This window comes from Sciurus carolinensis, chromosome 1 (genome assembly GCF_902686445.1).
Source record: "Sciurus carolinensis chromosome 1, mSciCar1.2, whole genome shotgun sequence".
Taxonomy (NCBI): Eukaryota; Metazoa; Chordata; class Mammalia; order Rodentia; family Sciuridae; genus Sciurus; species Sciurus carolinensis.
The window spans coordinates 197,280,725-197,302,586 of NC_062213.1; the positions used below are offsets into that span (position 1 = coordinate 197,280,725).

The 21,862-nt window shown below is 60.5% G+C and overlaps 1 protein-coding gene across 1 annotated transcript; it reads left to right on the plus strand.

Annotated features, from left to right (window-relative positions):
- Positions 1–331: 331 nt before the first annotated feature.
- Positions 332–21,180, plus strand: Rcc2 (regulator of chromosome condensation 2). The gene is made up of 13 exons (XM_047558096.1): positions 332–488; positions 1,467–1,753; positions 7,360–7,453; positions 9,975–10,118; positions 12,129–12,260; positions 12,613–12,701; positions 13,748–13,862; positions 16,160–16,326; positions 17,615–17,795; positions 18,031–18,136; positions 18,711–18,783; positions 20,276–20,353; positions 20,866–21,180. The coding sequence occupies exons 2-13, from the start codon at positions 1,475–1,477 to the stop codon at positions 20,968–20,970; spliced, it is 1,563 nt and encodes a 520-aa protein (XP_047414052.1). The 5' UTR covers positions 332–488; positions 1,467–1,474; the 3' UTR covers positions 20,971–21,180.
- The last annotated feature ends 682 nt before the right edge of the window (positions 21,181–21,862 follow it).

Below are 21,862 nucleotides of genomic sequence, written 5' to 3' on the forward strand. Positions count from 1 at the left end.
CTATTTTACAGCGAGTGTCCTCAGGTGACCTGTCTAGACGTGCAGGGGAAAAACAATCCAACACTCTCCTAAGCCCCAAAGACGTCTCTAATGCGCAGGACGCGTTGCGTGGAAGGCCCCAGGCGCGCTCGCAGGCCTGCGAACCGCGCAGGAGCGGGGAGGGCCAGGTCTGCGGCGTGGCGCCGGGCGCCGGCTCGGGTGGGCGGACGCGCCGGAGGGGGCGCAGGTCCGCCGGCCCGCAGGGGGCGCGCGCGCCCCGAGGCCCGCGCCGCCCGCCCCGCGCGCGCTCGCTTGCCGCCCGGCCGCACATGTGTTTCTGTTTTGTGTTGTAGCATTTGTTCTGGAAGCTCGTATTTACATTTTAAGTGTATCTGGTGAGTGGGCTGGAGCCCTCGTCTGGGCCGGAAAAAAAAAAAAGGAAGCCCTCCGGTCCGTCCTTTAGTTGGTCTTCTTCCTTTTTCTCTTCGGTTTCACATCACTCCAACCAGGTAGGGGCTGAAAATCGACAGTGATCAGTTTGCGGGGTCTGGGAAAGTTTGGTGTTTTTTTTTTTTTTTTTTTTTTTAATTTTATTATTTTTTTTTTAAATGGAGAAAAGGTAAAAAAAAAAAAAAAAAACTGGGGAAGGGGGGTTGGGGGATTGAATGAATAAGAAGGGGAAGGAAGGCGGATCCACGTGGTTTAATCGGAGACAGACAGAGATCCCATTGTTCAAAATCAATAAAAAAAAAAAAAAAAAAAAAAAAAGCAAAAGCAGACCGGGCGAGCGCGCGGCGCCGGGCCGGCGGCGAGCGGGCCCGGGAGGCCGGCGGCCGGCAAAGTTGGCCCCATTAAAGTTTTATTTTCCGTGTCTGTGCGAGCAGGTGTTTGGGACTGGGGGCCAGTTTATTCGGACTACCCCCCTCGCGGGGCAGGCCCCCAAGGGACGCGGTTAATCGAGAACCCGAAGTCGGGACGCCCGTGCTGGGGCGGATTTGGGGTCTCGGGCCGGCGGGAATGGGGAGAACCTTGCATTACAGAGTGGGACTGGGGAGGGGGCACGGGGACAAAAGCAGCAGGTGGGGTGGTCGGGGAAGAGGGTCTCCCGGCGCCCGGGGTGCCAGGGCATCTTCAAGTGTCCCGAAGCCTTGCGCAATTAAAATCCAGCGGATCGGGGACCCTTTTCCCTCCCCTGTACTTTTCTGGGTCGGGGCGCAATTGCGATGCTTCGTGGACGAGCCCGCCCGGGGGTGGGCCGGGGTCGCCCAGGTCCCCCGGAGCTCACCACATGCGGGACTCCCCGGAGGAGCCGGCCGAGCCGGGAGGGGCGCGATTTCCTCTCCCGGCGCACCCCTCCGCCCACCCCGCGGCCGCCACTTTGGGGAGGGCAGGGGAGGAAGTGGAGGCCGGGTGGCTCGTCTCCTCCCCTCCCCCCGCGCAGTTTATAACCCGTCCATTGTGCGCCGCTGCCCCGTGTCTCCCTCCAGCCGCGACCATGCCCAGGAAGAAGGCGGCGGCGGCCTGGGAGGAGCCGAGCTCGGGCAACGGCACGGCCCGCGCGGCGCCCAGGAAGCGCGGCGGCCCGGCGGGCAGGAAGCGCGAGCGGCCCGAGCGCTGCAGCAGCAGCAGCGGCGGCGGCAGCAGCGGCGACGAGGACGGCCTGGAGCTCGACGGGGCCCCCGGCGGCGGCAAGCGCGCGGCGCGGCCGGCGGCGGGCAAGGCGGGCGGCGCGGCGGTCGTCATCACCGAGCCCGAGCACACCAAGGAGCGCGTCGTGAGTGGGCCCGCGGGCGGGCGGGGGCGCGGCGCGGCGCGGCGCTGGCGGGGCGCGGGCGGGCGCAGGCCGTGGGCTGAATCATCGCCGCCGCCGCGCAACAAAAGGGCAGGCGGGCGGGCCGCGGCCTACGGACCCCACGGCCGCGCGGGCCGTTGGCCGTTGGGGCGCGCGCCCGGGCCGCGGGGAGGGGCGGCCGAGCCCGCGCCCGCCGCCCGCGCGGGGGTCACGCCCCGCCCCCGGCGCCGCGCGGGCTCTCCCTCCCGCCCCTCCCCCGCCCGGAGCCGGGACTTGGGCAACTTCGCTGGGACCGGGACGGCGGCAGGAAGCCCAGTGCGCCAGCGTCCGACCCCCGCGCCCGTGCCCGCCGGTGGGCCCGGGCGCGGCGGGGAGGGCAGCCGGCGCCCTGTGGGGAGCGGTGGTTCGCGCCGGGGCTTTGAGGTTCCCGCCGCCTCGGCTCCGGCGCCCCGGGGGGGCGGGGCCTGCTGGCCGCCGCGCATGCCCAATGCAGACTTGCGCGGGGAAGGCGGGGCGGCTGGCACCGGCGGGTGCGAGGGCGCATGCGCAGATGTCCTCGCGGGCAGTCCGCGCCCCCTCCACCCCCCACCCCCCACTCCCCAATCCGGGTGCAGAGGGGCTCGGGCTTTGTTTGCGGCTGGTGGCCCACGGCTGCAGTGCGGGCCCCCGGGCTCCGTGGTTGCCCCCAGTTGAGAAGCACTTCTCGTGGGGTGAGTGGGCTTCATTTCCCCCAATGGCAGTCAGTCGTGGCCTACCCTGCTTAGGTCTCTGCAGGGCTGCAGAGCCGAACCCAACTCTCCCCAGTAGAACTTTTGCAAGTTTGGTGCAGAATGTCATTTTGGGGAGAAGATGGACAGTTTCTCCGCATTCTCGGATGACCACAGGAAAGAATAGGAACTTCCCTTTTGGACTGGGAGGCTTACCACTCTGGAGAGGACCTTTACTCCTCATAGGTGCTTTTTCCAGAGGGCAGGTGAGGGTTAAGGAGACAATGGAAGCCTTCCCCAGGAGCACAGGCAACTTCCAGTGGTTAGCGGTAGTGCACTTTCTCCATCCTTCTCAGGTGAGATGATAGGGCAGGACAGCACCATTTAACGGCTCTGCAAATGAATGTGTGAAAGTGCTTTATAACTGCTCTCCCTGTGGAAGAGTTAGACTGGGTCAAAAGGTCTTGCCTAGGGACACCTGGGCCTGCCTCACACCAGGGTGGTACAGTGTATGGAGAAAGGGACCAGGAACTGCTTTCCTTTGACCGTGGTAGTGCAGACACTGCCCCCCATCACAGTGTGTTAGGACAAACTCAGAAGCAAGGCCCAGCAGTCGTTCCTGTCTGGATTCCTGTTTATGTAGGTGGATCTGTCATGTGTAAGTATGCACAGAACAGGAATTCAGAAGAAAGGTTTCTCTTGATTCCATTCCTTAAGAGAAACCAGGGGGATTGTTGAGCATATTCTTTGGGTTGGTCAGCACTGTTTGGGCTCAGAGAATCCAGGAAGGCTGAGACTTGGACTGGCTGCTCTTTTACACCGTACTGAAAACACACACCTTCAGTCTCATTTCCTGAATCCACTGAATTCTGTCCAGGCTCAGGGCTGGGCTCATGGCTCTGTTCCATTCCCACAGGCCTAGGGTGGCATTCTGCTTCTGGTCTTTTTTCTGCCTCGTGTCCCGGGCCCCAGATTGCTGGCCTTTCTGTTAGGCATTTCTGGGGACCTGTCTGCTGCCATGATCACCAGCAGTCCCTAGCTCAGTTCAGAAGAAGCCCTCCCCTGCCCTGCTGCTTGAAGGGGCTCATGAGAGTGCTGCCCAAGGACCGTCCATGCCAGCTGTCTCTGCCTCCACCTCCAGGTTGCAGAAGGTGGCTTGGAAAAATGGGTTCCATGTTCAGATTGTTCAGGTGCAGAGTTACCGTCCATGAAAGATGGATAGTTTTACAAACATTCCCATGATTTCAGGTCAGGAGAATGCCTTCTGTGAGGGCCAGGGGTTTACGGTAGTTGTGTCAGGTGACCGTTTTGTCCTGTGAGGGTCGGGTCAGCCCTGATTGTTATGAACCACGCAGACTTGGCTGAGTCCTGGGGGCAGGTGAATGGCGCAGGTGTCCGAGTCTTGGTAGTTTTTCCTGTTTGGGGTTGATAAGTTTTTGTGGACCCTGAGGCATCTGTCCAATTGGAAAGGTTGAAATAAGTACCCCTGAACGTCGAGCTTAAAGGGTTTTAATGGACAGCCTGTTGGGGGTTGGTTGTTGGCGGGATTTCTCAGTGGCCTCCCCTCCAAGAGCCCAGTCTCCTGAATGGGTGGGTGTGCAGACGTGCCTCCTGCGCTTGGGCAGCATTTCAAACACTGCTCTGGACCAGAAATTCCACTTTGGTGGTGGAAGAAGCTGTGTGCATTTTTCGCCGCGGCCATTCATTGGGGCCCAAATCACATTCAGGACCAGTCGTCACAAAGCAGCAGAGTGAGAAGTAGCTCGTCCTGCGGTGGCCTCTTCCTCAGGCTGGTCGGTCCCGGCCTCATACACAGCAGCTTCATCTGAACCGCCAGCTCCGGCCCCTCAAGGCGCCGGGCCGCTCTCTGGGGCACTCACCCTCTGACCGCCCTCCCCGCTCCGGCTGCTCTTCCTTCCTTCCTGTGTGAGGCTTCTGCCTGCTCAGCACGTGCTCTCCCTCTGACTTGACACTCACCCACTCAGTGGGCTCCCGGATGGTGCCACCTGGCTCCCAGGGCCTTTATCCCGTGTGATAGGCTGTTTTGAGTCTGTGGCCAGGAGTGACCTGGACTGTGATTTAAGGGTATTTTTTTTTATGGATGTTTTGAGTGACCTTTCTTATTTAAATCTTTTATTCCATACAAGATGAAGGGAAGGATATATTGTTATACAGAGAGATGGTGAGTGGCTCGAAGCAAGTAATAAATGGCATAGATGGTAGCAAAATGTGGCCACCTGCACCTGGGGCCTTGAGGACTCAGGGCCCATGACTTTAAAACTCGAGTCTGGCCAGCAGTCCCTGCCCTCCACGGAAAGCCACCACTGTCACTGGGTAGACTTGGTTTCCCACAAACACCTTTGATCAGACAGTTGGCTTTTGTATACGTGCTAGGCTGGCTTGTAGGGCTTCACAAGCCCTTGACCAGTGTCCCGGTCACTTGGGAAGTATCCTTCTGCCCCCAGCAATGGCAGCGGGCTCTGGCCACCTTGTCGCAACCTCAGCCTTCTGGCCTGACGGAGGGCGTGTCCTGGGTGGCCACAGCACTGAGTCTGGCAGGGGTGACTGCATCTCGGTGTTTGGTGGTTTGACTTCTGGTGAATGCTGAGCACGGTGCCCTTGACCTCTGTCTGCCTGGAGTGAGGGTCACCCTGGCGCCCTCTTCCCCACGCGCCCTGTGTCTCTTCTGCCCGCTCCGTGCTGCCTTGAAGGAGGTATGGGGACTCAGTAGCAGGCAGAGAAGCCAGGGCTCTCCTTCCACGGGACCTTGACAGAACCATGGACCGCAGGCCCCAAGAACTTTCCAGCCGCACCTGACTTTACCCAAAGGAGGGGAGGCTCCAGGGGAAACCAGCTCCCATTCAGTAATTGGAGACTGGTCACCAGCCTCTGCCAGGCCCGTTTCTGAATAATTGAGAGGCCAGCCGAGGCTGCTCCATTCCTGTGCTCTGCCTCCCTGCTGGTGTTGGCTGGGGGCTGTGACCTGTGGATTGGCTGCTGCTTCTGTCACAAGTGTGACTGAGCACAAGGGGGCCATCATGTGGTACACCTGGGACATCAGGTTCCCTAAGAGGTAAAATTCATTCCTCGTGGAGAGCGTAACCTTGGAAGGGAGTGGAGGGCTGCCCGCACCTTCAGCCTGGCCGTCTCCGGGCTGGAGCGACTGGGATCGGGAGCTGCCTGCTCTGCTCCAGGCCTTCCGATGGCGGTTGTGTAAACCAGAGGGACTGCTCAGGCTGGCCGGCCTGCTGGCGTGCAGACCGCGAGCGGGAGGCGAGGGCTGTGCGCTGGGCACATCATGCAGAACCGACTCTGTCGTTTCCTGTTCTGGGACTCGAACCCAGGGCCCTGTGCTCTGCCACTGGGATTGAAGCCAGGGGCTTTACACTGAGCCACATCCCTACCCCTTTTTATATTTTTGTGTTGAGAAAGTCTCACCAAGTAGGGCCCGGCTGCATTGCTGAGGCTGGCTTTGAACTTGGCTCCCCTGCCTCAGCTGCTGAGTTGGTGGTATCACCGGGCGCGCCGCCTCGCCCCGTACAACCCACTTTTTCTTTTCTTTTTTTTTTTTGTGGTGCTGGGGATTGAACCCGGGTCCTTGTGCATGCAAGGCAAGCACTCTACCCACTGAGCTACATCCCCAGTTCGACCCACTTTTTTTTAACTCCTCCCCCCCAAAAAAAACAAGCTGTTTTTTGGTTTTGTTGTTGGTTTTTTTATTTTTATTTATTTTTGCACAAGGGGTTGAACCCAGGGGCGGTTAACCACTGAACCACATCTTCAGCCCTTTTTATTTTTTATTTTGAGACAGGGTCTCACTGAGTTGCTTAGGGCCTTGCTAAGTTGCTAAGGCTGACTTTGAACTTGGCGGTCCTCCTGCCTCAGCCGTCTGAGTCTCTGGGATGACAGGTGTGTGCCACCATGCCCAGCTCACAAATCACTTTTAAAGGTGCGCTTTGACACTCAAGAGATCAAAGTGCGGAGGATGTTACAGGTGTGGCCCAGAATTGGGCAGTGACCTTTTGGCACCTTTTCTGTTTTCTTTTGGTGGTGCTGGGATGGGATCCAGGACTTTGCACATGCTAGGCCGGCACTCTACCACTGAGCTCCATCCAGCCCCAGTGGCCTTTGAAAAGTTCCGGGGTTTGCCTGGATGGTGGGAAGGGTCTGTGGCCCGGTAACTGTTGATGAAGGGTGAGGATCAAAGTATGCTAGTAGGAAGCCACAGCCTCACCAAGACCCCCCTGAGGAGGGCCCGTTTCACCCACCATTGGTCCCCTGCCTCAGGCAGCAGAGAGCGAGCCTGTTAAAGGCCACCTGTGTCAGACCCTGCTGCCACTATTGAGGCTGCGTCCTCCCTTGCCTTACTCTCCTGGAGAAGTTGAAGACTCATCTCCAGTGTCCCCAGCTTCCTATGGAAAAGCTGTTGGCCTGGAGGACAGCAGACAGGGAGAGCGGTGTGATGATCTGCAGAAGTGGCGTGGGTACGGTGCCCAAGGTCCACAGCGCTTCTGTGGGAATGGCAGACCTGGCCGCAGGAGGAGCCAGTTGTGATTCCCCGTGTGTGACCTGGCCCACTTGGCACAAATATCCCTCTCCACCATTTTGCAGAGTGGGGGTGGGGAACGCCATCTGGCTGGGAGTGCTTTGCAAAAGCTATTTAAAAATGAGGCCAGGCGGAGCCAGTGAGCGGCCCTGGTGGGTCTGGGTCGCCCTCTTTGGAGCGTGTAGATGGGGGTGATCAGGTGGGTCTTCTGACCAGGAGCCCCTGTGTGAAAGTGCCAACAAAGAAATGTATTTTGTTTCCTGCTGCGGGGACAGCCTTGGAAAGCTAGAAGCATCCTTAACCAGCTGATTTTTTCCCTCTTTCTGTCTCTGTAGAAACTTGAAGGGTCTAAGTGCAAAGGGCAGCTTTTGATTTTTGGGGCAACCAACTGGGACTTGATTGGTCGGAAAGAAGTGCCTAAACAACAAGGTATGAGAAGCCGTTTCTGAGATCGCCGTGTGCTTCCTGGGTGTGTGGATGTCCTACGTCCCTGCGGGGCTGGTCCTGTGAGATGGTGCCAGAATGTCAGGTGCTGAGGTCTCAGGCGCTTAGTCCACATTGCTTCGCCAGCTGCCAGCCTGTGGCCAGAACTGGGTTGACAGAAATGACGGCTGCTGGAGACAGGGGACAGAAAAGTCCCAAGAAGTGGATTTTTGGTCCCCAATTGACTTTAGAAAATTGGCATCTAGCTGGGCACAGCGATACACACCTGAACTCCCAGGGACCTGGCGGCAGAGGCTGCAGGATCACAAGTTTGAGGCCAGCTTGGGCTAGTTAGCAAGACCCTGTCTCAAAATGGAGATGAAAAGGGCTGGGATGTCGCTCGCGGCAGAGTGCTCTGGCTCTGGGTTCAATTTGCAGGGTCAGAGAAAGGGAGGACGACGGTGCCCTTCTCCAGAAGGACAGGCCCCCCGGAGCCGTCTGACGGGTGCCCTGATTTGTGGCTTCTTGATCTCCTCTGGAAAGGTGCCCACAGTGCTTCCCAACAGCGCTTTGCCCATAAACAAGTATTTGCACTTCGACACACCCTAGTGCCGAAAAGCAGGGGCGTTGGAGGCTGTCCCGTCCCGTGAAGATGGCAGGAATCCCACAGCTCACCTCGTGGCAGCGCCCGGCTCTCAGCACCACAGCCTGTGTCCCTGAAGCTCCCCCCCGTCTGGGGCACTTACCTTGGTACTGGCGGCACCTCTGCCAGTCTTGCTGTCTTGCTGGGTGGCCCACTGTTAGGACCTCACAAGTCAGGGGCTGCGTGTGTTCCCGAGCAGGCATGGAGCAGGCATGGAGCAGGCTCAGGGTTGGCCCTGCTCGGCCCGGGGTTGGCCTGGCTCCCGTGGGTGCTGCGATGCAGCCTGGTGGGACCAGAGCGCACTTGGTCTTGTTGAGCGATTTTGCCCTGATCGGGCTCATCTGGAGGATGCGTTTCTGTTCCCCCATTTCCACTTTGACTTCCCTGAATTTTCTCCCTCCAGAGGCAGGTGTATGTAATTTTTTTTTTTAAGTTTAAAATGGATTTTTAAGACTCCTCCCCTCCCCTCCTCTGCCCCATCCTGGGGATTGGGTCGGGGGATTCTTCCACTGAGCCATATCCCAGCCCTTTTACTTTTGATTTTGAGACAGGGTCTTGCAAAGTTGCCCGACTGTCCTTGAACTTGCCCTTGAACTTGGGTTCTCTTGCTTCAGCCTCTTGAATAGCTGGGATTATAGGTGTGCGCATATTTCTGAGCCCTCTTAACCTTTCCCAGTCAGCACTGGAGGCAAGGGAGATGAAGGAGTTCTGGGCTCGCCCACTCCAGCCCCTGGGGACCCTGTCTCCCTGGGTGGCAGCGTGGTCATCTGGGGCAGGGCTGCACTGGGCTGAGCCGGCCAGGAGTGCCCGGCGCCTCCTAGCGCTGGGCCTGCAGCGGCTCCGTCCGAAGGCCCCGCCTGCCTCTGGGTGACGGGCAGCTGCTTCTGCTCTTGCAGAGTCTTCTTCGGTGCAGTCGCCACCTTCTGCCCGGAGGTGCTACCCGAAGTTCCTCCTCAGGTTCTGACGGCCTGCAAGGCGTCTGGTTTGCTCTTCCCTCCCCGCCTGCCAGCGCAGGGTCTGCAGCAGTGTGGTGCTGGGTGGGGCTGGATCCGAAGCCCTGTGACGCCTCAGTGCTCACAGGGGGACCTGCCCGGCCCTGGACGGGAGCGTGGGGTGCTCCCTGCGAGGCTTGGGTCCTACAGAGGCGGTCCAGGGCTGGCCCTCTCTCAAGGGCCCCAGGCTGAAAAAGAATGAAGCAACATTGGCCACGCCCCGTCCTTAGTGGGCCAAGTGGGATCTTGAGGGAGAAGCTGCTGCCCGCTCCCCCTCCTGCCCAGCACCGAGAGGCCCTGGGCCGAAGGGGGCACAGCGTGCCTTGGGCGCCCACGACAGAAGGGCAAGGCTGGTGGTGCAGTAGAAGCACCCAGGTGGGCCTGGGGTTAGAGGGGTGGTTTCTGAGCTGTGGGCTGCGGGGCTTCCCAGAGAGTTGGGAGGACAGGTCCAAGGCAGGGGTCCTGAGCTGCTTTACCTCTGAGGTGCCCGAGGAATGACGAAGCTCGGGTGGCAGTGTGGGGACACTGGGTGACAGCTGGGAAGGAGCCTACAGTGGGGAGCCCAAGGACCACACTGCCTTGCCGGGGAGGCGGCCCCTGGTGGCAGGGCGCGTGCCACAGTGAGCTCAGTAGCAGCAGCCTGTGGGTCTGAGCCGTGCCAATGGCAGAGCCGGGGGTGACAGGAGGGCCGCACCAGCTCCCCGCAGCCTGCTTCCCGGGCCCTCGGGTTCGGTGGAGATTCGAGGTGCCCATTCGCTCCCCACTGGCCCTGCCCCTCCAGGCCAGCACAGCACCGTGGGAGCTCCTGGCCCTGGTTGGCAGGGGATGGCCTCCTGGTGGCTCCCATGTCCGCTGCAGGCGGCGTGTGATTCGCGCCTCGTTCTCGTTGCAGCCGCTTACCGCAATCTCGGGCAGAACCTGTGGGGACCCCACAGGTATGGGTGCCTGTCGGGGGTCCGGGTGCGGACAGTGGTCTCGGGGTCGTGTGCCGCCCACAGCCTGCTCATCACCACGGAGGGGAAGCTGTGGAGTTGGGGTGAGTACCCTGCGTGGCGGGCACGGCGCTCGCTCCTGGTCACACTGCCCGCGCAGCCACCCTTCCTCACCTGTCCCCTCCGCCCCTGGTCAGTCGTCATCTTGTGGCCCCTGGACCCCCGGACCGAAGCCAGACCTTGTGGGGCTGAGGCTCCTCCGAGCCGGCCGCGGCCGTGCCAGGCATGTCCCTTCTGCAGTGCCGTGTGGCACGAGGCCTGAGTCCACGCACGGAGTACCACTGGCCTGCGTGGTGACCACGTGGCTCTGGCTCGCATGGGTCTTGGGCCTGGTGCTGGCCGCCCGTCTCTGAGGACGTGTCCGGAGAGGCCTTCCCTTGTGTTTCCTGCCCTGGGCACCTGGGGTGCCCTGTCCTCTCGGTCTCCCCTGCCGCTGCCCTCTTCCAGATCCTTAGTGAGGTGGTCGCCAAGGCTTCCTCTGCCCAAGTCCTTGGAGCGCCTGGGCTCTGCTTGCAGCTGGCCATGGTGACATTTGTCCCCACCCTCGTTTCTGCCCCTTGGCTAGCTTTAGTCCATATGACTGCATTTTATTTTGGTCTGTTTGAACCGGTGGTTTTCTTTTTTTTTTTTTTTTTTTTTTTTGTGATTTCATGAGCTGCTGTACCAAAGTCCAAATATATTAACATCTGTCATCTTCTCTGCTCTCTGCTAATTTTGTAATTCTGTTGAAAAAACTAACGTGTGTCTGGCCCAAATTTATCCTTCCAGGCTCTTGATGGCATGCCGACATTTGCCCTGGTTCTGTTTTTCCCCTTTGGCACGGGGGTGTGTCCCCCTCCGTCGTCTCCTGCTTCTTGCTCCGACACTGGGCACGGGCTTTTATGTCCGTGTTCCCAACCTAAAATAGCTCCTTCCTGGTCTCCTTGCTGAGCTTCACTTGCTCTGTGGTTCTAAAAACGTCTCTGTGCTGACCTGTGGGCAGGAATCTGCGCGTCCACACATCTGATGATCCCAGCGCAGAGGCGAGCGGCCTGGTGGGCGGGCGGTAGTGCCGGGGACATGCTGGGGACGTCCTGAGTGTACTCACTGCTGGTCCCTCAGACCCAGAGGGCTGCTGTGCGGCAGCCCTAAGCACTAGCACCCCAGGGAAGGGCTCGTCTCCACCGCCCTGGGCCTCAGGCGTGCAGCGCCGGTGGGTGCTCGGGTGCTCGGTGGGTGCTCGGGTGCTCGTTCACGCCTGGTGGTGAGGTTGGGCCGCTCCCACCAGGGTGCTGGTCTGGCCCTCAAGCCGCCTGTCTTCAGCTGAGGCGTATCCGGGAGGGTCTCCTTCCCAAATCCATCCCCGCCCCCCGCCCCCATAGTCACTGACCTCCCCAGAGGCAAGGCCAGGTGTGTGTCTCTGTTGACCTTTCACTGGGCACCAGGCAGGGCCCAGTAGCTTCTCGCTCCCCTCAAGGCCCACCAGTGTCTGTCTCGGAGCTGAATTGAGGTCCCCTCAGGCCTGTGGGAGTCCACAGAGGTGGTGCCGGGGGGAGGGAGGGTGTGGCTTCTCTGGCAGGGAAGACCTTGTGTGTGGTCACCAGGGTTCATTCACGGGGTGGGGTCCTGCGAGGGATGGCTCGGGGGCTAGAAACCAGGGGTCCAACCCAGGCCGGTCCCCAGATGCCAAGGTGTGGTCCCTGTTGAACTCTGCCCTAGAGAGAGCGGGTGGAGGGCCCTGTGTCTCCCCAGTGGGGGCTCAGGTGGCTGGGGGCGCACCTTCTTGTGGGGCTGCGCAGTCATTCTTGCATTTTCCAGGGTACCAGAGATTTGGGGGTGTGCATTGAGTGGGTCCCGTCACCGTGGCAGAAAGGGGGGCCCAAGGGCTGGGGAAGGTGCAGTAGCACCTGCAGCCGGCCTCCTCCTGGACTTGGAAGCTGGCACTTTCTCTCCCCCAGCTGTCGGCTGGGTTGGAGGCTCCTTCTGGGTACACAGGTGTGGCCCGGGGGAGTGTGGGAGCCCCCTGCAGAGCTGCCCGCCACCCTCGCTCCTGCCTAACCCGCTGTGATCTGCAGGTCGAAACGAGAAGGGGCAGCTAGGCCATGGGGACACCAAGAGAGTCGAAGCCCCAAGACCCATTGAGGCTCTGAGCCACGAAGCCATCGTGTCAGCCGCGTGTGGGCGCAACCACACCCTGGCCTTGACTGGTAAGGGGCTGGCTGGTCCTCGCTTTGGCACAATGCCCAGTGGGCCACCTCGGGGCCTGGGTGGAGTCGCCAGAGTGACTTGGCCACGGAGAGGAAGGTGCTGTGGGAGCCCAGGTGGCAGGTAGCCCCTTGGGACAGTGAATGCCAGGGTGTCCGTGGCCTCTCTAAGCTGCACCCCAGCTTTGGATGCCAAGTGGGGTTTGCTCTCAGCTCCTGCCCAGCACTCTTGGGCACTGTGTCACATTCTGCCTGGAAATGAGCCGTTTGCATTGTTTTGATGCCTCTGATTCCAAATCTAGTTTAAAACATTCAGCGTTACTTTCCCTTTTGTGATGTTTTCCTCTCTTTCCAGAAACGGGCTCCGTGTTTGCTTTTGGAGAGAACAAGATGGGGCAGCTGGGGCTTGGCAACCAGACGGATGCTGTGCCCAGCCCTGCGCAGGTACGCAAGCAGATTTCACGTGCTGGGGGCTTTTAAACGGGTTTAGCTGTGGTCGGGTCAACAAGCATCCTGAAAGCGGTTTTCCTTTCAAAGGAAATGTATGTAGAGACCTTGAGTTGAGTCTGTGTTGTTCTAAAAAAAAAGTGAGAGGTCTGTGGCTGTAAGTTTGTCTTCATCTGCAAATGTAGCTGCTCGGAACCTAAGTAAGAAGAGGCAGTCTCTCTTTCCTAAGAAGCCTAGGGTCAAGTTCAAGGGGTAGGATTCCTACCGGAGAAATGAAGCAGAATGCTATTCGTAGGTGGTGAAGGAGGGACTTGGTCTGAGGCAGTAGCTGCGCTTGCCTGGGGTTTGGGGACTTGGGGAAGTGCTCCTGCTTGGCTAACCACGGGCTCCACAGTAGAGCGAGCCAGGCAGTCATGACCAGGTCTGAGGTCCGACTCACACGCTGCCTCTAGTTCCCGCACAGCGTTGGCTGCTCCGCTGCTTCCTGTTTCTAGGTGCCCCCCTGGGCCTTTCCAGCCTGACAGGCGGACCCTGCAGCAAGTTTCTTGATGACCTTCTCATTGGTTTCCAAATCCCAGGTTAAGTGACCGCCTTCGCGGCTGTCGCCTCACCCTGGTTCATGCCTTCCGTGACGAAGTGTGGGTAGCTGGAGGAGCAAATGAGAATCTTTTTAAATGTTTTTAAATTGGGGCTGATGCTGGAGTACCACTGAAGGGAGGCTTGTAGGTCACAGGTCAGGTCGTGTCTCTGACCTTGTTCCCACACCTGTTGAATTTGGAATCTGGCGCTCACCAGGATGTGTGGCGTGCAGCTGGGCACTTTGTGGGTACAGAGTCCCAGGACTTGGGTTACCCTTCTTTGACTTCTGAGGGTGTTGAATTCCAGTCTTCCTTTTGCACCTGGGCTCTGGCCTTCAGGATGGTGGAGTCCATTAAATCTCCTTCGAAGCCTAGTAATCGTGTGCCATAGCGTCGCACAGAGAGGGGAGACTTTTTATCAGTCTTTAAAAAAATGCCTGAAAGTCTGTTGTCTTTTCTTTTCAGATAATGTACAACGGCCAGCCAATTACCAAAATGGCCTGTGGGGCCGAATTCAGTATGATAATGGACTGCAAAGGAAACCTCTATTCCTTTGGGTGCCCTGAATATGGCCAGCTGGGTATGGAAGTGTGTTTTAAGAGCTCTGTAATCTAACTGCGTCTTTAGAGCCCGGAGTCCGTGGGGGCTGCACACACGTTAGTGAGGTGGTGATTGATCTCAGATCATAGCTTCTCCCCACTAAGTGGGCCTGGGCGGAGCGGGGAGCCCCTGCTTGCAGGGTTCCAGCGGGTTAGTGATCTGCCTCGGCGAAGTTGGGGGTGGGGTCTGGTGGAAGATGCTGTTTTCTGATTTGAAAACCCATGTCTAGAAGATTTCAAAGTGGCAGTAGGAGGAGGAGAGCGCCCCCACCTTCCTTGGTGTTTCCTGCGAGGGGCTCCCGCAGCGTCCAGACGGCTTGAGCCCTGCCGGACAGTGCTCCGGGTCGCGCTGGGGCCAGTGTGCCCGAGGGGTGGCGCTCCCTGCTTCCCCTCGGCGGGATGTGCTCGTTCAGAAAGCATCACTGCCCCGCTCTGGCCTCCCAGTGGACAGGAGACTCGCCTGCAGGTCTCAGAGGCCTGCAGGTCAGGGGTCGCCCTCGTGCTGCTCCGGCCCCTCCGGAAGTCCTGCAGCAGGCCGTGTGGCGCGGGTGCCCCCTGCTGGCCCCTGGTGGCCTGTGACCAGTGTGGCGTCATGGGACGCAGAGGTCAGGTGGAGAAGCATGAATAGGAGGGCACTGTGCTGGCCCTGGACTTCAGGGGACGGCGACTCTGAAACTAAATATACCTCAAGTCAGAAGTGACTAAGGAGGACAGCCCCCTGTGCACACGTGTGCAGTTGCCGGGGAGTGCCGGCACTGTGGCAGGAGCGGTTTCCATGGCCACCGCCCGCGTGCTGCGCCCAGCCCCGGGCTCCACACGGAAGTGCGCATCTGTGCTTCCTGCTACGTGGGCCGCTCCCCTGCTGCCTTTGCTTTTCCTGCAGGACGGGGCTCAGCAACAGTGAGGTGGCGAGCGCAGAGCGGCTGCCAGGACGGCTGTCTCGCCTGCTCAGCTCGTACCCGCCTGCCGGGAGTTCAGGAGGCTGCTTGGTTTGCATCCCAGCCGAGCAGCTGGCTGTGTGTCTCTCCAGCTCAGCTGATCCAGAGAGAGCCCTTCAGAGATGGGCCGCAGTGGCCTCCAGGCCTGTCACAGCCGGCGCTCCGTGTCACGCTGTCTGGCTTCATTTGCCAGTCCCAGCCGTGTGTCCCGGAGAAGCTGCTTTCTGGGCCTGGGGAGAACGCTGTTCTCGAAGGAGGTGGAAGAAGGCGGCTGCAGGCAGCTTCCCGCCCTCTGGGACTGCCTGTCTCGGTGTCCAGCTCTGTGGCAGCAGGTGGAATGGACCTGCTCCTTGACAGCCCTCGTCACCAGAGTGCCAGCGGCATGGGGGCTGCTCGCTTACAGGGTTGTGGGTGGAACCCAGGGCCGCTTCACCACTGAGCACCATCCCTAGCTTTTTAAAACGTTTTTATTTAAAAAAACTTTTTAGTTGTGTAGATGGACAAAATACCTCTATTTAATTTCATCTGGTGCTGAGGCTCAAACCCAGGGCCTCCCTGTGCTGGGCAAGTGCTGTGCCACTGAGCCCCAGCCCCAGCCCTTTTATGTTATTTTGAGACAAGGTCTTGCTGAGTTGCCCAGGCTGGCCTTGAACTTGGGTTCTCCTGCACCGCGGGATCACAGGTGTGCACCACCACACCCGGTGCTAGTGTTGGAATCCCGTCTCGGGGCGACAAACAGCTGCACATCCTGAAGCGCAGAGGTTACCACAACAGCCGCCTGGTGTGACCCCCAGGCTTCTAACAGGACAGGCACGTTGCGGTGGGAAGAGGTGGGCAGCGTGTCAGGGAACCCTCCGGTCACGTGACCTGCTCACCAGAAGCTGGGCTTGGCACAGTGCCCTGTCACCAACCTGGACACTACCACTTATTTTACAGTGACGTCAAAGTGTTTAAGTAGCACAGCTTCAGAAAGCAGCAAAGGCGCCCTGTGCGGACAAGCATGTCACACAGGTGTCAGCCAGGGGCCGGCCGACGTGATGGCGTTGCAGCTGACAGGCCAACAGCCGGCTGTGGGCTCAGGATCAGTTGAAAAGCCCAAGGCTCTGGATGCCCAGGGCCGTTTCCCCAGGACGGTGCTGCGCAGGGCGGCCTTTCAGTCTCCACCTACCGAGCCAGTTTCATGAGCCCCCGGGGGCTGTGCCTCCTTTGGAGACCCCGGGGAGGCCTAGACTGGGCAGGTGGGGCAGGCGCTGGGGCCACGGCAGGAAACAAGCTCGGCACCTTGTCCCCCGTCCCCTGCCCCCTGTGCTGCTGCTGACGGCAGGCTCTGCTCACCGCAGGACACAACTCGGACGGGAAGTTCATCGCGCGGGCACAGCGGATAGAGTACGACTGCGAGCTGGTGCCCCGGCGGGTGGCCATCTTCATCGAGAAGACCAAGGACGGGCAGATTCTGCCCGTCCCAAACGTGGTGGTTCGCGATGTGGCCTGTGGCGCCAACCACACGGTACGTGAGCACCACACGGGTGCAGAGCGTGTGTCCGTGCTCCGGCCAGGAATGGTCCAGGGTTCACATCCTACCTTCCCTGTGGGCCCGGGGCCCAGCACCTGTCACTGCCTCCGTTAGCCTCTGTGGGCGGCCCTGCAGGGGCCTGGCGCAGCTGGACACGGACATGGCCCCGCAGGCTGGCCCAGAGGAGGTGCTTCTCAGCTGTTGTCTAAGAGCCTCACAGAGGCTCCCATGTGAGGGGCAGGCGCTTCCTTGAAGTTCGCTTTCGGGCAAGCGGCAGTGCCAGTTTTATATCTCTTTTTGGTGGTACTAGGGGTTGTGCCCACAGGTGCCCTAGCACTGAGCTACATCTCTGGCCCCTTTTGAGTTTTAGTGTTGACTTTCGTTGCTGGGGATCGAGCCCAGGGGCACGATACCACTGGGCTAAGTCCACAGGCCCCACCCCTTCTGAAATTAGTCTCAGTAAGTTGCCTTGGCCTCACTAAATTGCTGAGGCTGGCCTGGAACTTGCCGTCCTCCTGCCTCAGCCTCCCGAATCACTGGGGCTGCAGGTGCGCCCCGGCCTGTGTGTTGGCGCGTGGGTGTCTTCCTGAGGTTTTGCCTGAGGGCGGTTATGGGTCAGGTGGAAGTTCTCTTTGTTGAGTGTGCTGGGCTTGAGCCCAGGGACGTGTTTTGCAGTGTTCCGGCCACTTCCTTCCCTCAGAATCTTCCCCATGGTGGTATGTGGATGGGGTTAGGATTTGACTAGGCGGTTTTCAGTTCTTTCAGATCCAGAAACAGATTCTGTTTTGTGTAGTGTATTCTGGGGAAACGAGGTGAGAGTTCGTTTAGGTCAAATTTATCTGTTGGTCATTTGCCCGTGTATCTGAGGTGCTGGCATTGGACCTGGCCGGCGCTCCCCCCAGCATGCCCAGCCCTCTGCTGGGGTCCTAGGAGGCGTATATTCACACGGTTCACGCGCGAATCGCCAGGCGGGAAAGAAGAGCTTGTACGTGATGGCGCTTGCTCCTGTCACCAAGGCCCAGCTGCAGGGCGTTGAGGGACAGTCCAGTATCGCTGGGCCTTTTGCCCTGCTGTTTGCAAACATCACCCTCTTGCCTCTGATGAGGGGAGACCTGTGACTTAAAGAAGAAAAACAAAAAACAAGAGTCCACGCGGTGCGCCAGGCAGGCGCGGGGGTCCCCGGCCTGGCCATTACTGCTGCGCCAGGCTCTCCGATGGGGACGACCACCTCTGTCGCCTCCTGGGAGGGCCGCTGGTCCCAACCCGTGTCTCCTCCCTCCAGCTGGTCCTGGACTCGCAGAAGCGGGTCTTCTCCTGGGGCTTCGGCGGCTACGGCCGGCTGGGCCACGCGGAGCAGAAGGACGAGATGGTGCCTCGCCTGGTGAAGCTGTTCGACTTCCCCGGGCGGGGGGCGTCCCAGGTCTACGCCGGCTACACCTGCTCCTTTGCTGTCAGCGAAGTGGGTCAGTGGTGTCCTCAGCTGCCTGTCGGCAGAGCTGGGGCTTGGTTTTCCCCTCCCGTAGATCACCGCTCCCGTGGGGACCACAGAGCCACTGTCCTGTCCCAAGACCGGCCCTCTGTTCCCTTTGTCCCCAGGGTCACCTGGCGGGCGCATGCTTCTCTTGCTAGCAGTGCTGACGGGGAGGCCTCCGCTCCTGGGACGCCTGCTCATGGTGGACACCCTTTGTCTTCCTCCAGGTGGCCTGTTTTTCTGGGGAGCAACCAACACCTCCCGAGAGTCTACTATGTACCCAAAAGCAGTGCAGGATCTCTGTGGCTGGAGGATCCGGAGCCTGGCTTGTGGGTAGGTGGCAGTGTCCCCGCACACTGGTGTGTCTCTTCCCTCCCCGGCCATCCGACATGTCCCGTGGGTGCAGTCAGGGTACCGGGGCAGCGAGTGAGGGCTTGGGGTTGCGGGGACCAGGGGCCCCTTCCCGGTCTTCACGGTAAGAAGCCAGAGGTTGGTAAGTTCTCGACTAGAAAGGACAGTCTAGCCTCCGACACACGGGAGAGGGTCGCCCCCAGGTCACGTGCTCAGAGACAGGCTCCGTCTGAGGTGCGGTGCCCCCGTGCGTCCCCTGTGTGGAGACCTGCCCCTCAGGAATGGGCCGTTGCCTCGCCCCCGAGGGGCCGCCTCTGCCCAGTGTGCTTCCTCTGAGCCCCGTGCCCAGGCAGGGTCGGGCACAGGCCCCCTGACTTGGGCTCCCAGCCCTGTTGGGGCTCTGGGGTTCTGCTGGGGCCCGAGTGTCCTGCACAGGGTGACCTCTGGGCTCAGGAGGAGCCTGCTGCTCCCTGGGCACAGTGTGGGGTGCCCTGCGTCGAGGCTGGCCTCCCCCGGGCGGGGCTGGCTGACGGGGTGATGCCTCTGCCTCTTGCAGGAAGAGCAGCGTCATCGTGGCCGCTGACGAGAGTACCATCAGCTGGGGCCCGTCGCCGACCTTCGGGGAGCTGGTGAGCCGGCGCGGGGCGGGGCGGCCTGGCGGGCGGGGCGCCCCTGCCTGTGTGCAGACAGAGCTCCGGCCTGCGTTCTTGTGCTGAGGCCCGGGGCTTGCCTGATCTCTGTGTCACACTAAGCTTCAGACGTCCCTGCCAACGGGTGTGGGTCCTGCCATCTGTCCCTGTCGCGTGGCGTGGAGGCAGGAGGTTTCGGGGCATCTCCCTGTCGCGGGAGGTGCACGTCCCCAGGCAGCCAGTGAGCATCGGGTCTGAGCTAGTTTTCCTGTGTCCCGGGGTTAGTAGCTCACCAGGCAGCCTTGGCCATTGTACGTGGTCCACAGAGCAGCGTGCCCTCAGCCAGCACGGAGGTGATTTGGGGACGTTTTTCCTAGATCGCATTTTTGTTTGACTGCTGTGATCTTAGTGGCTTGAATGAAGGTAGAACAAGTGGCCCTCAGTTTCCCACACTCTTGGCCTCGCCTCGTCCACTTTCCTTTGTTCTGAGGCCCTGGTGCCTGACGTACCGTTGGCTGCGGGTCCTTGGTTAAGGACACGCTGGTGATGTGGTCAGCTGATGGCTGTTCCTCTGTGGGCAGTTCCTTCCTCAGCTTAACCTTGGCAGCTCCTATCGGCCATCTTCTCATTTCTTGCTATCCACGTGGGTGGGAGCTGGCCTGTGGGTGGAGATGGTCGGGAGGGCCTGCCCTGGTCCCTTGACCCACCCCTGGGATTGCTGGCCCTGCTCCTCCTGACGCTCTGTGCGCACTGTGGTCGGGGCTCCGGGGAGTCCACCTAGGGCGGGTGTGGAACACCGACCGCAAGACACCAAGGAGCTGGCCTGCTTCCTCGCGATTGTCCTCAGAAGGGGGCAGGGTTCGTTGAGGCCCGTGGGGAATCACTTTCACCTCTACACGTGGACTTTAAAGCTGGAGGGGAGCAGGAGCCTTGGGCCCTGGAAGACCCCACATGTGCAGGGAGGTGTGAGCCAGGGCCTGGTGGGTGGTGCAGGGTGGGGACGCGTGGGCCAGCCCGGGTTGGGGTGAGGTCCTGCCTCGCTTGCCCTGCAGCCCCCGCACCATCCAGCGGAGCCCAGGAGTCTGACTGGCCATCTCCGAGCCTCGCACACGGCTGCAGCGCAGCCCTGGGCTGGGGCATCGCCTTGGGTGCTGGAGTCCTTACTGGCCAGGGGCCTTCCCTTTACCACATCTGTTCTGTGGTGGTCACTCTGCTGACCAGCCGTCGTTATGACCCTGTGGTCTTGAGAGCCTCGGTTCCCATTTCTTCCTCGCTTGGGATTTCATCTGCTGTCACCATGTGATGCTCCCTAAAAGGCTCCATCTTCCTGTACACCCACCCCGGGTCTCGGGCTTCCTGGAGTCTAGTCAGCCGGCCTGTGAACCTGCGTGGGCCCCTCCTGGCTAGCGGGTGCCGGATGCCGGGGCCCTCCCCTTCCGGATTGTGCCACCTTGGTCCCTGTGGTGAGCATGTCCTCCGCTTGCCTCGCCAGGGCTACGGGGACCACAAGCCCAAGTCTTCCACTGCAGCCCAGGAGGTGCGGACTCTGGACGGCATCTTCTCAGAACAGGTGAGCTGGGCCGGAGGGCGCGTATGGCGACTCGTGCCTCTGGGTCTGCAGCCTGCAAGCGCGGCTCCCTGTCCAGGTTCCTGCCCCCACACTGACGTGTCCGATGGCTAACGGCCGTCAGCAGGAGGGGGAGGGTCCAGAGGAAGGCTGGCCGCATCCTGTGATACACACATTCAGCCATGTGCATCTTCCCAGGGTGGGCGTGTGGCTCGGGCAAAGGCCCTGCGAGGCCAGGGTGGGAGGCAGAGGGCAGGGCCAGGCCCGGCCTGCGGGACTGATCCAGGGAGGCAGGTGGCACGGGGAGCTGGATCTCTGCGTCCCTGCCAGTCCCTGCCAGCCGGGCTCAGTGGCTGGCTTCCATCTGGCCTCTTGAGGCAGCCTGGAGGCTTGGCGGGGAGGGCCCTACGGCGCCGTCCTGGGGAGACACCGTGCTCAGGGAGGAGGGCCTCCCTCTCCTCCGAGCCGACCCCTGCGGCCTGCAGACCAGCGTCCTGCTGTCCCTGCCCCCACAGGTGGCCATGGGCTACTCACACTCCCTGGTGATCGCGCGGGACGAGAGCGAGACAGAGAAGGAGAAGCTGAGGCGCCTGCCCGAGTACAACCCGCGCACCCTCTGAGGCGGCCGGTCCGCCCTGGCGGCAGCTGCCTTTTCCACGTGCACTGGGACAGGAAGTCAGACGAGGAATTCCAAGCAAAGTCGACCGAAGGTGCATTTCTGTTAGACTCCCTGAGGTTCCGTTTTCTAAGTGATCCAACGTTAACTACCTTTTCCTGTATGCTTTCCAAAGTGGTTTTCCCTCCATGTTTAATTAAAATATTTGCTCATAGTCGACCTACCATTCCTGCAAGAGGCAGACCTGCGAGCAGGCTGGGCTTTTAAGTTGTACTCCTTTCCCTCCTGAACGCACGCCCAGACCGCCCGCTGCCCTTGTACTCAGCATTGTGACCCGCGTGGGTGCCGCGTGGGAGAGGAATCGCCATTTATTTACTCAGACAAAAATGCCCCTCCTGGGAACCAGCGTCAGCTAGGCCAGGGCGCCCGGGATGGGCCGTCTCCCTCCACAGCGTGCTTGCGTGCTTCCAACGCCTCGGGTCACTGGCCTGCTTTTTTGCGCAGACCGGCTCAGGCCGGCATGTCTGTCCCTCGGCTGCTTGTAGCCACAGCCTCGTGGCTGGACCATCTGCAGAACCTGCCGCTTCCCCCTGGTGGGGGCCTTGGGTCTCTGTTTAGCCATTTATATCTACTTTAGCTGTAAAAGAAGCCTAAACGAAAATCAGGTGATCGTGGAACCGTGCGGGGCCTGGGGGCAGTGGGGGGATCGCTTGTGTCCGTCGGGGGTCCGGCTTTATGGCTTCCTGTGGAGCCCGTGCCTGTGGCCCCTGGCGCTCGCCAGCTCGAGGTTGGTCAGCCAGCAGTCAAGAGCATCCTCCAGTCCCTGCGGAGCAGGGGCGGCCCGCGCCGCTGCCCCATGGCTTGTGCTCCGTCCGTCTCCCGGCTGCACCCTGCCC

Excerpts from the sequence above, each read along its gene's own strand:
- Rcc2 (XM_047558096.1), top strand. The coding sequence starts at position 1,475 with ATGCCCAGGAAGAAGGCGGCGGCGGCCTGGGAGGAGCCGAGCTCGGGC. Across the intron at positions 12,702-13,747 it reads CTGTGCCCAGCCCTGCGCAG|ATAATGTACAACGGCCAGCC; the intron begins GTACGCAAGCAG and ends TTTTCTTTTCAG. Across the intron at positions 18,137-18,710 it reads ATCCGGAGCCTGGCTTGTGG|GAAGAGCAGCGTCATCGTGG; the intron begins GTAGGTGGCAGT and ends TGCCTCTTGCAG.